The sequence below is a fragment of the Pseudophryne corroboree genome, chromosome 2 (genome assembly GCF_028390025.1).
Source record: "Pseudophryne corroboree isolate aPseCor3 chromosome 2, aPseCor3.hap2, whole genome shotgun sequence".
Lineage (NCBI taxonomy): Eukaryota > Metazoa > Chordata > Amphibia > Anura > Myobatrachidae > Pseudophryne > Pseudophryne corroboree.
Genome location: NC_086445.1, coordinates 609,931,978 through 609,947,851, shown reverse-complemented (window position 1 = coordinate 609,947,851; position 15,874 = coordinate 609,931,978). Strand labels below are relative to the sequence as shown.

The following is a 15,874-nucleotide window of genomic DNA, read 5'->3' as shown; positions in this document are numbered from 1 at the left end:
ACATTAATCAACCGATCGTGGTTCCGGTACTACAGATCCGTCGGTTGCTCCAAAATTTACGTCAAAAGTACAGCTCGTCACAGGAAGTCTGACTCGCTGTTTGTCCTTTATGACGTTACCAAAATTGGATGTCCTGCTTCTAAGCAGTCCATTGCTCGTTGTCTCAGATTGACTATCCAACAAGCCTATTCCTCGGCAGCGTTGCCTCTGCCGAGTTCTGTCCAGGCCCGTCAGTGGGTTCTTCCTGGGCAGCTGCCCAGGGCGTTTCGGCCTTACAGTTTTGCCGTGCAGCCACTTGGTCTGGTTCGAACACGTTCTACAGGTTCGACACCTTGGCCAGAGATGACCTTCAGTTCGGTCAGGCAGTTTTGCCGGGGTCTCAGCACTCTCCCACCTGTTCTGGGAGCTTTGGGACTTCCCCATGGTACTAAAGTTACCCCAGTATCCACTAGGACGTTAGAGAAAATAGGAATTTAATACCTACCAGTAATTCCTTTTCTCATAGTCCGTAGTGGATACTGGGCACCCACCTCAGTGTTTCGTTGTTGTGCTTACTTGGTTGTAAGTGTTCTTGGTTGGGTCTGCTGTTGCGGTCCCAGTTCCATGTTGGTTAACGTTGTTATCCTTGTATGGTTTGTGTGCTCCCCTCTGTTCTGGTGTGCTCTGCTATCCTTTTTACTGCTGTGTGTTGGCTCGTTGCCTCATCGCTTTCATGTTATTCTTCTCTTATGGTATGTCCGTCTCCTCCGGCACGGTTTTCCCAGACTGATTCTGCTAGGAGGGGCATAAAGGGGAGGAGACAGCACACACTATTGATTTCTTAAAGTGCCCAGGCTCCAATGGACCCAATCTATACACCATCGTACTAAAGTTACATTACCGGTGGGTACTAAATTCCTATTTTTTAGATGTCCATCCGTGCATGTCAGTCATGGGTGTATTTTGTATGAATTTGCATGTTGTTACAAGCTGTTGCGGCGGCTCAGCGCTAGTTCCAGTCGGGTGATCGCGGGGGTTGTGGTCTGTCAGCACTTCGGCTGCACAGAATTTGTAATTAATAGGGGGCTTTTTCCAGTCGGCCTCCGGATTGGCTCTCCTCCTCTATCTCCCAGACAGTCCTGCTTAATCTTGACGGTTCTAGTCCTCATTTACTGCGGGAGCCCTTAACGCTTTGCATAGTACTCTGGCTTATATTGTCTGCTGTAGATGTTCCTGAAATCTGGTCTGTCTTCTCACATCCTGCAAGGCCAAGGTCTATCCTGCACTCCTGGCCTGTCCGCTAACATCCTGCAAAGCCAAGCTTCAGTCAATCCTACATTCCTGGTCTGTCTGCTAACATACCGCAAGGCCAAGCTTCAGTGAATCCTGCACACCAGGTATGTCTGCTAACATCTTGCAAGGTCAAGCTTTTGCTAATCCTGCACGTCTGCCTGCGAACATCCTGCAAGGCCAAGCTTTGGTCAGTCCTGCACACCAGGTCTGTCTGCTAATATCCTGCAAAGTCAAGCCTACAGCCAATCCTTCTTACAAGCCCAAGCTAAAGCTATTCCTGCACACCTGGCTTATCTGCTAGCATCCTGCAAGGTCAAGCTCCTACTGGTTTAGTATATCTGGCCTGACTGCTGTGGCCATACACGACTGAGTCGCAGCCGTTCCTGACATACTGGTCTGTCTGCATCTGCCTAAGTCTCAATCTACCTCTCCACGACCCCTGGTACAGGAGGATGTCATAGGACCCAGTGGTACTGAGGTCTAATCAAGTTGTGTCTTTATTACCAAGACTCTGCCATATCTTCTCTCTTCAGTCATTATTCTGTACAATATGGGGTCTTTTAGGTGAGCTCTTACTGCTGGAGGAAATAAGTCCAAGGGGCCCCCTAAGTACCAGTGTGCGCAACAAGCACTAAGGGAACAGCGGGAGGTTGCTAGTGGGGAAAAACCTCTTGAGGGCTCTCGGAGCATCTCACCCAACAGTACCAGTGCTTCCCACGACTTCTAGCAAGTCCAAGGCTTCTATGTTCCCTAATTGTACTGGAGTATTCCATGGCATCTTGCAAGTCCAAGGATCACACATTGGAGCGCTGCATGGCATCTAGCAAGTCCAAGGATCATGCATACATGTAAGTTTTATAGTTTCTGTATATTCTCCTTGTATTTGTTTTGCTGTTTGTTATATGCCATTTTTATTGTTTTTTTTTATTTTTAAATATTGTACCTTTTTTGTTTTGTGTGCACAGTTGGGTAATTAAGTTCTGGGCTTCTATTGGCCTTATACCACACTTACCGACTTATAAATCCCCAATTTGTGCTATTTTACAGAAGGGGCAGGGTTACGTGGCACCATGGTCCCACCATAGCTTTTCAAAACCATAATTTGCAGTATTTTAAATCAGGGGTCTGGAATAGGATGACGTTATTTGATGCTAATCATGTTGTTTAAGCTCCTGGCTGTACACTTCAGTCAGCAAGTGGGCAGCACCGTAATATTGGCCAACTATGTCAGGCTGGGAGAGCCCCCTCACAAACTCAGACCTTACAGGGGGAGGTGGCAAGTATGCCTTATACATTAGATCACGTGTAGACAACCTGTACAACTACAGCTGCTGTAGAACTACACATCGCAACATGCATTGCCACAGTTTCTACACATCACAGTATAAAAGGGTGATTGAAATCTGCGCCCCGAAATGAAATCTTCTAATGAATGCTGCCTGTGAGGGTATCGGAGATCCACCGTCCCTGAGGATTTCTTTTTATATTACCTGTACCAGTGTTTGGGAAGGTACCTCTGGTGCATCCCACAGTAAGAGTTTCAGACAGAATTGTTTACAGATGCATATGCACAAATTGTAATCACTACTCAATATGTTGCATAATATAGCAGGTTTATTGAAGTCAAAATAAATATACAGTGATACTTTAACCTATAAAAGAGGTTAGTCTTACAGCTATATATTAATATAACTAATACCGGTATACAAACATAATACACATAAAAACAAATAAAAATGACATACAACAAAAATGTAGTCCCTTAACTATTGTGTCTGCTAAATCTTTCGCGCATGGAGGGGAGACACGCTTGGTCCAGCGTTTTACTGTCTTCCTCTTTTATGGAAAGTTGAGATCTTATTGTCCACTTGTTACTATGTAACAGCAGAATAAATAATATGAATGTCTGTTGAAAAGGTGTCACCTTTTCTGTTCGATATCACTAAAGGTGGGTACATACTTAGCGATAAATTAAACTACATTGCTCATTTCGACCCTGCCTGTGTTGGGGAGTTATCTAGTTACTGTAGATCTGTATCCTAGAGCAGAGTTTCCAAACTCCGCCGTTACAGTCCAGCTTTTAAGGCTATCCATGCTTAAATCCAGTTGGTTTAACCACATTGACTGAGGTACTAATTATGTCACCTGTGCTTAAGCATAGATATAATTAAAACCTGGACTATAATGACTGAGTTTGGGAAACTCTGGCCTAGGGTATAGGTCATACTTACCTACCCTCCCGGGAATGGCCAGGAGGCTCCCTAATATCGTATAGTACTCCCAGCCACCTAGAAGCACTCCCGGGCCACCTAGAAAAGAAGGAAAGTCTCCAGTAACTTGCCAGCCACCCGAACAATCCCCACCGCCTCCACCATCTGCCTGTTTGCTGTGCAAAAGTGAATGGGGCAATGATGCAATTTGCGCTGAATCATAGTCCCTCTTTACAATGCCTTAATCTGGGCATTGTATATTGCGCCTCTACATCCTGCGCCGCCCACCTATACTGATGCCCTCTCCCTCCTGTTAAGCCGGCCTGGCTGCCTCCTACCAGAGAGGCAGTCAGAAAGTCGGCAAGCATGGTATAGGTGAGTGCAAGACTGTGTGCTGAAATACTCTGGTCCCTCACAGTAACTTCGAAGTCACAAGTGTACTTAGGGCCTTATTCAGTAGCACACACTACTGAGATATGATCACATTTCCCCGTTAGCCGCGACAGTGCGCACGTGCAGGGTCCAGTCTGCGCGTGCATGCCCCAGGAGGTGCAATCGCATCTCAGCAATATGAAAGCCTCTGCCGCATAGTTGCAGGGTCGTGTCGTTGGGAACGGGTCCAGGTCATTTTTGGGGCGGCCGCTTGACATTATACACGGCCGCTGCAAAAGAGAAAATGGCAGCGGCCCACCTGCCTTCGCAAACAGGCTGCGCAGGCAGGAGGCTTCCCTTATTCAGCGATGCGATTGCAATTGAATTACGATCGCATCGTTGGCGGCCATTAGCATGCTGGGCGGCCCCTAGCATGTGAGCACAAGCAGTTGCAGTTTTGCTAATTTAGCAAAACTGCAACTGAGGCTAAATAGGAGCCTTAGGGCCTAATTCAGACCTGATCGGTGCTGTGCGTTTTCGCACAGCAGCTGATCAGGACTGAACTGCGCATGCGCCAGCGTCGCAGTGTGCTGGCGCACGCCAGACAGCCGAAGGCTGTCTTAGCCCTGCGATTACCTCTGTCTGATTGACAGACAGAGGCGGTCGCTGGGCAGGAGGGGGCGGGCTGGCGGAGTTTGTCTGCCGTTTTGGGGGTGCCGTCCGGGCAACGCAGGCGTGCCCGGACCATTGGGGGGTGGGCCGTGGCGGCTGCATGATGTCACACAGCCTCTGCGACCCTCACTGCGATGAGTAGCTCCCTGCCAGTGCGCTGGTGGGGAGCTACTCTTCAAGTATAAAACCATCGCCGCTGTGCAATGCTTTTGTACTTGTGCAGGGGGTCAGACCTGACATGTGGGGTGGACTAGCCCTGTGCTGGGCGTCCCCCCGCATGTCGTAGAAGCGGATCGTACATGTGCTAAACTTAGCACATCTACGATCAGGTCTGAATTAGGCCCTCAGTGCAGTTTTTGATAGATTAAAGTTAGTGGTGAGCCGTTCCCTGACAAATTAGAACATTAATGTATTAGACTCAGGGGAAGCTGCTTGCTGACACTTACCAAAATTAATTTAATTAGAGAAAAAGCAGTTTGTGGCATGTCATGGCCAGGGGATGCAGTTTCGTTTCCGGTGCCCAGGATCCCGGCGTTCAGCATACCAACGCCGGGATCCTGAGCACTCACAATGCCGCCATCTAGATTCCCGGCTAACATGGGCTATTCTCACTCGTGGGTGTCCACGACACCTATACAGCCCAGCGTGCCACTGAGCCAGCAGCATGGCAAGCGTAGCGAGCCCACAATGGGCTTTGTTGCCCTCGCCCTTCTGCTGGCATTCTGGCGGCCAGGATTCTGGGGTCGGTATGCTGACCGCTGGGATCCTCGCTGCTGGTAACGTATACCTAACACATGGCCAGGCAGTTTGCTGGTCACTGATGGATAAAATGTGCTAAACACTGCTTGGTAAAATCTGAATACATTTATGGGTATGTCTCTTGATTATCATAGTAATAAACAAGAAACTAAACAATCACTCCCAGGAACACACCCCATACCCCAAAGTCAGACCTTTTAATACATTTTTAAAGTTTGATCTATTACTTCCTTCTCACAGTAGAAATTATTCTATAATAAGGTGGGTTTTTTGGCAGCTACAGCATGTTCTCAAATAAATATATAAATAGAAAAGTGCAGCAAAAACACAATGATCTTGGAAGCGCAGCTGTTATTTTTCATTTAAGGGATGAATGAAACCAAAAGTGTATTGTTAAATGTTTTCCAGTCACGACAGCTGTAAGTATATATATAAATAGTTCCATAATACAGTAACATTTATAGAGCCAGCAATAAAAGACATAAGTAAAATTATCTAAAGTACTTCTACAGCAGAAGGTCTTGTAATATCTAAAATACGCTTTAGAAGTTTTATTAGGTTCCCTCACTTCTTCCATAGCACGGGACTATCCCTGGATTGTAGGCTCAAGTGTTCTACTGCTGTAGTAAACTAATAGTTAGGAGCAGTGGCGGCTCCAGAGGTGGGGCTGTAACGCAGTCCAAAATTCAAATAGGGAAGCAGCACCAACTGCACAGTGTGGCTTCCCTATATGAATTTTGGACTGCTCTGCAGCCCAACCTTTGGAGACGCCACTGGTCAAGGGTCTTTAAATAGAGTTGCAAGAGGTTATTAACTATATATGGTAGCATAGCGAATTGCTGGATGACAAACGGTTACGGTATGAATGGTCGACCATGTTATGGTCGACAGTCATTAGGTTGACCACTATTGGTCGACATTGACATGGTCGACATGGACACATGGTCGACACATGAAAATTGTCGACACATGAAAAGGTCGACATGAGTTTTTTTTACTTTTTTTGGTGACGTTTTTTGCGTAAAGTGACTAGGAACCCCAATTAGTGCACCGCGTCCCCTTGCATGGCTCGCTTCGCTCACCATGCTTCGGGCATGGTGCCTTCGCTTCGCTCGGCACAGATTACCGTTCCAATCGTAGTCCACGTGGATCATACAGTATGGAAAAGTTCCCCAAAAGAAAAAAAAAGAAAAAAAACTCATGTCGACCTTTTCATGTGTTGACCTTTCACGTGTCGACCATTTTCATGTGTTGACCATGTGCCCATGTCGACCATGTCAATGTCGACCAATAGTGGCCGACCTAATGACTGTCGACCATAACATGGTCGACCATGTGAACGGATACCATGACAAACTGGGCCACAACAAAGTCTTGGATATCTTATATTATATTGTTATATTTATTTAAAATGTATTTGATATATTGATGCAGAGCCCAACATCCTTGGATTGATAACCTGTTGCTCCTATTGTATGATTGAGAGATAACCTTGCTATGAGGACTTGCCTGTCTTGACTTGTCACAATGATGGATACCCATGAACCAAAGCAAATGGATCATCAGAATTGAAGGCTGTTACTGACATCGGGTTCCAGACTGAGCAAGTAGATGAAAGGACAGCTGCTACCTCAAAGTAGAATGTTTATAATGTCTTCCAATTTCCCACTGTCCCATTTCTATTTTACCAAGCTTTATTTAGACATAACATGAATCATACCGGTCACACCTCTTGCAGGGTAAATGTTCTTGTAAGAACTCTAAAAAATGGATGGAGCAGATGTGAGCCCTAGATATACAATTATATTTCACAATCTCAAGAGAAAGTAAGTAGTTTCAAAAGTGCACTGGGACTAATAGTAAATATATTAAGAGTAATACTTTATTGATATGCATTAAAATGTTTCATAATTTTATTATGTTTGTTAAAATGGTGAAATATGAAATAAAAGATAGTGAAATAAAGAGATGAAAATGTGTGTAAGCATACAATTATATTTACCTACACTTACATGACAATATCTGATTGCCCATGTGACTGAATACAATTGTACCTTTTTTGCTAAATGTGACATGTTTAACCCTTCATCTCCATTGTCCATGTTTTCAGCGTTGATAATCTCTGCAGTGTCACTCTGTAAGAAATTACAATGCAATACATGAGAGGCTGTAATATATGTAAAAAACCTCCTAAAAAGTATTATTCTAATGGTATCCCATCCATTATAAAAAAAACCTGTATATTACACGGATTAATGCGCCCCTTATTGTACATTATTTAGGATATTTCAAGTCACCAGCAGTTTCAGAACCCTGTATAAAATCCTTCAGCCTTGTGCATTTACTGTATATAGGTGAAATTGCCTAGTTACTTCTGTTTATATGATTTTCAGAAGGGAGTACATTATCCCACCTATAAAACTCATGCTGTTATTTCGTTGTCTTATTCACTATTACAGTTTCTCCCATATTAAAATCCATATGTTACATTCTTTCATTGTTTTCTATTTTACTTTCATCCCTACTTGGAAGCCATGAAACCACAACAATGCTTTAAACATCAACTAAGTTTGCTGCATGTTAAAAGCAGAAATGGACTTTTCTAAACACTCCTCTAGTGTTCTGACTAGAGATGAGTGGCCTGATTCCAAGTAATCCAAACCTCTCCAAACACAGGGGGTCCTTTTCCACCCAATCCGTGACTTGGAGTTCCCGCCAGACTTTGATCCAACTTTAAGGCCGAATGTCATTCTCCTAGATTCTCATTGGACTTGGATTCTATATAAGGCACCATGGCCGGGACAGTTAAAGTGACTGTGTATAGGGGGCAAGCTGCTGAATGCTGCACTATACTCTACTGTAGTGTATTGGCTGTGCTGAGACTCGGGACTCACAATTGGCTGTGCTGTATATTCAGTGGCTGTGTGGGGGCATGCTATATGCTGTGCTGTACTCTGCTGTTTTGGCTGTGCTGTGTCCACAGACTACATACTCACAAGTGGCTGTGCTCTGTATAGTGACAGTGTATAGGGGCATGCTACTGTATGCTGCGCTGGACTCTGATGTAAATTGCTGTGCTTTACCTTAGTCCACTTTGTTAACATGCATCTATAAGCCCTGTGATCCAAACAGTTTGAACCAAGCTGCTAGTTTAAATACAGAAAAATAAAAAATATATTTCTATTGTTGTACTGTTTGGTGCGTTTGTTCATGTGCATTTATAAGCCCTGTGATCCACACAGTTTGAACCAAGCTGCAATACAAAAACAGAAAAATAAAATATATATATACATATATATAAAGAAGATACAGACAAGATTCCCAAATCGCGCTAAAGAGTGACACAAGCAGCACCTCTAGAAGGACTTTCTGTTAGCTAAAGTCCAATGAATGACAAATACAAAACAAGATCTGAGGGCACTAAATATAGGAAATATTAATGAACACCATTAATTATTATCTAGACAAACAGATAATTTAAAAATTTATTAACAGACTCAGAACAAATTGATTAATTTTAAAAATGCTCAATGACATGGTGAATTCAACACCTTAACAGCTATTATGGATGTAATTCCTTGTTGCTGTAACTTCGACAGTATAACAGAATGTCAATCCGAAGGACCCAACGCGTTTCGTCCCGTATGACTTCCTCAGGGGTATTGAATCAATTGGCTAGATACAACATGATTATAGTAGCTTGAAATAGTGAAAAACTTTTATGATGAATCAGTGTATGTCTGAGTAGAAAACTCAAAACAAACAGGATTATCCTTAAAAAGACCAAACAAGGTCAAACATGAGGTCTGGGTCTGATCGAGAATTTAGGAACAGACCAAAATTTCATGCAGTATTAAATAGCACTGGACGTCCAATAATGAAGCAATTTCCTCATAACGTATAAGGGCAGAAATGCAGAGATACATGTGCTCCTCACAGAGGCCAGAGTCCACTGGACTCTGTGAGGAGCACATGTATCTCTGCATTTCTGCCAAAAAAAAAAAACTGTGAAAAGCAGTCCAAAGGCTACTATAGGAGATGGCATCTGGTGATGGCATTAGCGTCCAAGGGCAAGCACGGAGCTTGGTTGAAACTTATTAGGGCTGCACTTGCTGTCAGAAATGTAGGGACAGCAGCAGATATTGGAGATATTTGATACGGTCCCTCCTTGTTACATACTGTGGATAAATAATATTTGCCAGTATCTCACAAAAAAGGGTGTGTTTGGTGGCTATTCTGCAAATATAGGGGGTCATTCCGAGTTGATCGCTAGATGCCGTTGTTAGCAGCGCAGCGTTCAGGCCAAAAATCAGCATTTCTGCGCATGCGTATGCACCGCAATGCGCACGCAATGTACGGGTACAAAGCCATTTGTTGTTTAGCACAGGTTCTAGCGAAGTTTTCAGTCGCACTGATGGCTGCAAGAAGATTGACAAGAAGGGTGCGTTTCTGGGTGTCAACTGATCGTTTTCAGGGAGTGTTTGAAAAAATGCAGGCGTGTATGAAAAAATGCAGGCGTGGCTGGGCGGTCGCTGGGCGGGTGTATGACGTCAAATCCGGACACGAATAGGCTGAAGTGATCGCAAGCACTGAGTAAGTTCAGAGCTACTCTGAAACTGCACAAACTGTTTTTGCAGAGCTCGGCTGCACATGCGTTCGCACGTCTGCTAAGCTAAAATACACTCCCCAGTGGGCGGTGGCATAGCGTTTGCACACCTGCTAAAACTAGCTAGCGAGCGATCAACTCAAAATGACCCCATAGTTAAGTAGGTCCCTAATCCTGGTAGGCCGACGTGTCTGTGGGGCCTGTTTTGTGTGTTGTCATGTGCCCCCCCCCCACCCCACATGACAGACAGCCCAATGCACTCAGTACACTGCATTGTCCTAATTCATTCTGTTATTTCATCTCTGCAGTACAGCAACTCTGCCATCCAGTGATGCTGCTATGGCTACACATTGTGCTATTCCTCTTATGTTGCCCATGTTAGGCCACTTCTATAAAATATTACAGGGCTACTTTTAGTTCCCAATTCACCTCTGGTCTGCAGCAAAAGACACAAGGAAGGCCGCAATTGCGTACAATCAGGCCCTATGAGGAGGGATCCCGCCCCCCTACACAGGCTCCACCCCCTCATCAGACCGCACCCTCATTAGGGTTGCTTCCATAAATTTCCCGGCCTGTTTTTCCATCCCAATCCGCCCAGTGGCGTATCTGTAATGGGAGCAGTGTGTGCGGTGCACACGGGCCCCTGGGTCCAGAGGGGGCACACACTGCACCCATTTCATTTATACTTACCTTTCTGGTGTCCGTGTGTGGGCTCCCTCCTCTCCCGAGTCCCGTAGCCACCAGCACTGTTAGTGCTCTGAGTGAGCACTAGAGACTCTGGCACAGTGCCAGAGTGTACAGCGCATGCACTCTGGCACTGTTCTAGAGTCTCTAGCTCTCAGAGCGCTAACAGCACTGCCGGCTACGGGAGAGGAGGGGGCCCACATGCCGAGACTGCACACGGGTCCCCTCCTCCCTTGATACACCACTGAATCTGCCCCTGATGCATACCCTATATATATTTTCTTCTACACATCAGGCCTGATACTGAGTTGAACACACGCATGTATACAGAGCATACCTTGCGTATTTTACACTGCACATATATTGGCACTGTGCACATGTAAGTCATACTTGCCTACCCTCCCGGAATGGCCGGGAGGCTCCCGAAAATCGGGTGACCCTCCCGGCCCCCCGGAAAGGTGGGCAAGCCTCCCGCTTTCCCCCTCGGCCGCCCGCAGCAGAGAACAAGCGGGCGACCCGAGGGGGTCCGATGACGCGATTCGCGCTGAATCGCGTCATCGTAGCTCCGCCCCCCGCTATGCAGCGGCTCGTTTCTCGGCACAGCACAGCGGGGGGCGGAGTCACGATGACGCGACCCTGTTGTTACGCCCCCGGACCGCCCATCCTGCTGCCGGCCACGCCCCCGGACCGCCTATCCTGTGCCGGCCACGCCCCCCCATACACCTACAACGCTGCCTCCTCCCGGAAGAGGAGGCAGCAAAGTAGGTAACTATGATGTAAGTACAGGTGATGCAGGGCCATCCATCTTTCATTCGCATTCCAGTTATGATGGAAGAGGTAACTGGGCGTACAGGGGTATTCTCTCACATTCAAAGTTCAGTTAGGGTGTGTCGGCACAACTGCGGTCTGTGCAGAGTTAGATGTCAGTGTAGTTATGCATAGTTTCAGATGTAATTATAATAGGGCTTCTGCCTATGGACTACTATAATGCTGAACCTTTGTGTTACTAAATTCGAGTGAAACATTGACATCTAGTCATAATAAATGTTTAACACCCACAATACAAATGCAGATTGTGATAAATAGGAACTCTCATCTTGTAGACCTTAAAAATCCACATGCCACTTACTTCTTCATGTGTTTCTCCATCTTGTTCTGTGTTGAATGTCTGCAGAACCTTTGCTTTATAAACCTTCCAAAAGTTTTGACTCATGATACAAGATGTGGGGTATGACGCCAAAGAGAACTATTTGTTTCTTTCAAATTTCTGATGATGAACTTTTCAAAGTTGCAGAACGTTGTAAATTGCAGCCCCTTCTTCCTTGTGAAGGACAGTTGTAGTATATAGAGCCAGTCCAGGTTTAAAGTTTATTTAGATTCACACAAGGTTTTCTAAAGAAGTCTCAGGACCACATAAACCAATAGGTAGTAGTACCTCTCCAAGCTCATCGTCTAATAGTCTGCAAGATTAATTTGGGTACGCATAGCACTGCACAATATGCAAAGCATCTCAGGTGCACAGTCTTCATTGGCTCTGACACACCTGGGTCTTGTGGCCTCATTAAAGTTGCAGGAAGTTCTTCATAGAGGAGAAATTTAATCGTTGACATGGGAAAGGCTGAACTAATGTAGATGCAGACAGAAAACTATTGTCTCTTGCGTTTTATGTGTCAGCAAACTTCATACCTAACCAACGTGTGCTGGTTATCATTTCCCTGCCAGTAATGGGTACCTCTGGATACCTTTTTAAATAATGCATGCTTGTTTCTTTTTTTTTTTTTCATGGCGTTTGTCTTTAGTGAGCCGGTATCTAACTTAAGAATCCCTGTTATCGTCCTTTATTTCTATTATGCCACAAGGGTTCCGCAGCACCCAATTACAGAGTACAAATAATCAAAACAGGAAAACAGCAACTTACAGTTGCAGGCAATATAGGACAAGTACAGGGTAAATAACCATAGCTACGTTAGCAGATGACACTGACATAAGTATCAGGGTGGCAGAAGACTGCTGAATTTGGTGCAGTTGACGATTATAAAAATAAGAAAAAGGATAAGCACATGAGGAAAGAGGGCCCTACTCATAAGAGCTTACATTCTAAATCTGTTACTAGGCCCTTCCATAGCCTGTTGGGGAGATCTATCAATGGACCGGCTGTCGGGATCCCGGCACTGGGATACCGACAGTATTCTCCCTCTTGGGGTGTCCACGACACCGCTGGAGGGAGAATAATAGGATTTTAAATTACCTACCGGTAAATCCTTTTCTAGTAGTCCGTAGAGGATGCTGGGGTCCATATTAGTACCATGGGGTATAGACGGGTCCACCAGGAGCCATGGGTACTTTAAGACTTTAATAGTGTGGGCTGGCTCCTCCCTCTATGCCCCTCCTACCAGACTCAGTGTAGAAACTGTGCCCGAGGAGACGGACAACTTCAAGAGAAGGACGTTACACAGATAGTGGCGAGATTCACACCAGCTCACACATACAAGGCAAACCAAGCTAACCAACTTGAAAACTCAGCAACTGCTGAACAAGAATACTTAACCAAGCAACAAAACCGTACTTAGCCAAAAACAAAGCAGTACTGAACCAAGTAACCACTGCAGGATCATGAAGCGCTGGGCAGGTGCCCAGCATCCTCTACGGACTACGAGAAAAGGATTTACCTGTAGGTAATTAAAATCCTATTTTCTTTTTCATCCTAGAGGATGCTGGGGTCCATATTAGTACCATGGGGATGTACCAAAGCTCCCAGAACGGGAGGGAGAGTGCGGAGACTCCTGCAGAACAGATTGACCAAACCTTAGGTCCTCAGTGGCCAAAGAATCGAACTTGTAGAACTTAGCAAACGTGTTCGACCCAGACCAAGTAGCTGCTCGGCAAAGCTGTAAAGCAGAGACACCCCAGGCATCCACCCAGGAAGAGCCCACCTTACGAATAGAGTGGGCCTTAACAGATTTGGGACACGGAAAACCTGCAGTAGAATATACATGCAGGATAGTGACCCTGATCCAGCAGAGATAGTCTGCTTAGATGCAGGACACCCATTTTTCTTGGGATCATACAGGACAAACAGAGTCTGATTTTCTGTGACGAGCAGTCCTCTTCACGTAGATTTTCGGAGCCCTTACAACATCCAAGGACTTTGACAAAATTGAAGTCAGTAGCAACTGGCACCACAATAGATTAAGAAGGGGCTTTTACAAGACAAAGCCCCCAACTCCGACACACATCTAGCAGCAGCTAAAGCCAACAAAGTGACAGCCTTCCACGTGAGAAACTTGACCTCAACCTCCTGTAGAGGCTCGAACCAATTCGATTGGAAGAACTGTAACACCACATTAAGATTCAAGGGTGCCGTAGGTGGCACAAAGGGAGGCTGGATATGCAGAACCCCTTTCAAGAAAGTCTGAACCTCAGGGAGTGAAGCCAGTTGTTTCTGGCTAAGGCCGAAATCTGGACCTTTATGGATCCCAAACTCAGGCCCATATCCACACCTGCTTGCAGGAAGAGGAGAAACCGTACCAGTTGAAACTCCACTGTAGGAAACTTCTTGGATTCACACCAAGATACATACTGTTTCCAAATGTGATGGTAATGTTTAGACGTTACTACTTTCCTAGACTGTATCAGGGTAGGAATAACCTTGTTTGGAATGACCTTCCGAGCTAATATCTGGCGTTCAACCTCCATGCCGTCAAACGTAGCCATGGTTAGTCTTGATAAGCGAATGGCCCCTGTTGCCGAAGGTCCTCCCAAAGAGGAAAAGGCCTCAGGTCTTCGAGCAGTAGATCCAGAAGATCCGAGTACCAAGCCCTTCTTGGCCAGTCCAGAGCAATGAGTATTGCCTGAACTCTTGTTCTCTTTATGAGTTTTAGAATCCTTGGAATGAGTGGAAGTGGAGGAAACACGTACACTGACTGGAACACCCACAGAGTTACCAGGGCATCCACCGCCACTGCTTGTGGGTCTCTTGACCTGGAAAAGTACCTCCGAAGCTTCTTGTTGAGACTAGAGGCCATCATATCTATTTGAGTTACACCCCAAAGATTTGTCACCTCCGTAAACACCTCCGGATGGAGGCCCCACTCAACTGGATGGAGATAGTGTCTGCTGAGGAAGTCTGCTTCCCAGTTTTCCACTCCCGGGATGAAGATTGCTGACAGCGCCAACGCGTGCCTTTCTGCCCAGAGGAGGATTCTTATTACCTATGACATTGCAGCTCTGCTCTTCGTTCCGCCCTGTCGATTTATGTAGGCCACCGTCGTTACATTGTCCGACTGTACCTGAATGGCCCGATCTTGTAGAAGATGTGCCGCTTGTAGAAGACCGTTGTACACGGCCCTTAGTTCCAGAATATTGACTTGACCACCTTCCTTGGAAGGTTTCCCCTTGGGTGACTGCACCCCAACCTCTGAGACTTGCATCCGTGGTTAGAAGGATCCAGTTCTGAATCCTGAACCTGCAGCCCTTTAGAAGGTGAGGCAATTGTAGCCACCACAGGAGTGAAATCCTGGCTTTTGGCGACAGACGTATCCTCTGGTGCATGTGCAGATGAGACCCCCAACCACTTGTCCAGGAGATCCAGTTGGAAGGACCATGCATGAAATCTTCCGTACTGCAGAGCCTCGTAGGAGCCAACCATCTTCCCCAGAAGGCGAATGCACTGATGAACCGATACCTGGGAAGGCTTCAAGACATCCCGGACCATAGTTTGTATCACCAACGTTTTCTCCACCAGTAGAAATACCCTCTGCACTTCCGTGTCGAGGATAACCCCCAGGAAAGACAATCTCCTGGTCAGCTCCAAATCTGACTTGGGAAGATTCAGGATCCATCCATGTTCCCTGAGCAGTCGAGTTGTGAGAGCAATGGATTGCAACATCCTCTCCCTGGAAGATGCCTTTATCAGCAGATCATCCAGATAAGGAATTATATTCAGCCCCTGCCTGCGGAGGAGAATCATCATCTCTGCCATTACCTTGGTGAATACCCTTGGTGCTGTGGAGAGGCTGAACGGCAGTGCCTGGAACTGATAGTGACAGTCCAACAGCGCAAATCTGAGATAAGCCTGGTGTGGCGGCCAAATTGGAATGTGGGGGTACGCATCCTTGATGTCTAAGGACACCAGAAACTCTCCCTCCTCCACCCCTGAGATCACCGCTCTCAGAGACTCCATTTTGAACTTGAATTCCCTCAGATAAGGGTTTAGCGACTTCAGGTACAAAATTGGCCTGACCAAACCATCCGGTTTCGGTACCACAAATAGGTTTGAATAGTAACCCTGGTTTACCAG

At 45.9% G+C, this 15,874-nt stretch overlaps 1 protein-coding gene across 1 annotated transcript in view; it reads right to left on the bottom strand.

Moving 5' to 3' along the window:
• The window catches only part of C2H1orf232 (chromosome 2 C1orf232 homolog), a 33,408-nt gene extending 21,391 nt beyond the window's left edge, over positions 1-12,017 (bottom strand). The window contains exons 1-2 of the mRNA XM_063954754.1: positions 11,705-12,017; positions 7,340-7,420 (exon numbers count right to left, since the gene is read on the bottom strand). Coding sequence (XP_063810824.1) covers positions 7,340-7,420; positions 11,705-11,788 — 165 coding nt within the window. The 5' untranslated portion in view covers positions 11,789-12,017. The remainder of the gene's footprint in view (positions 1-7,339; positions 7,421-11,704) is intronic.
• Between the last annotated feature and the right edge of the window lie 3,857 nt (positions 12,018-15,874).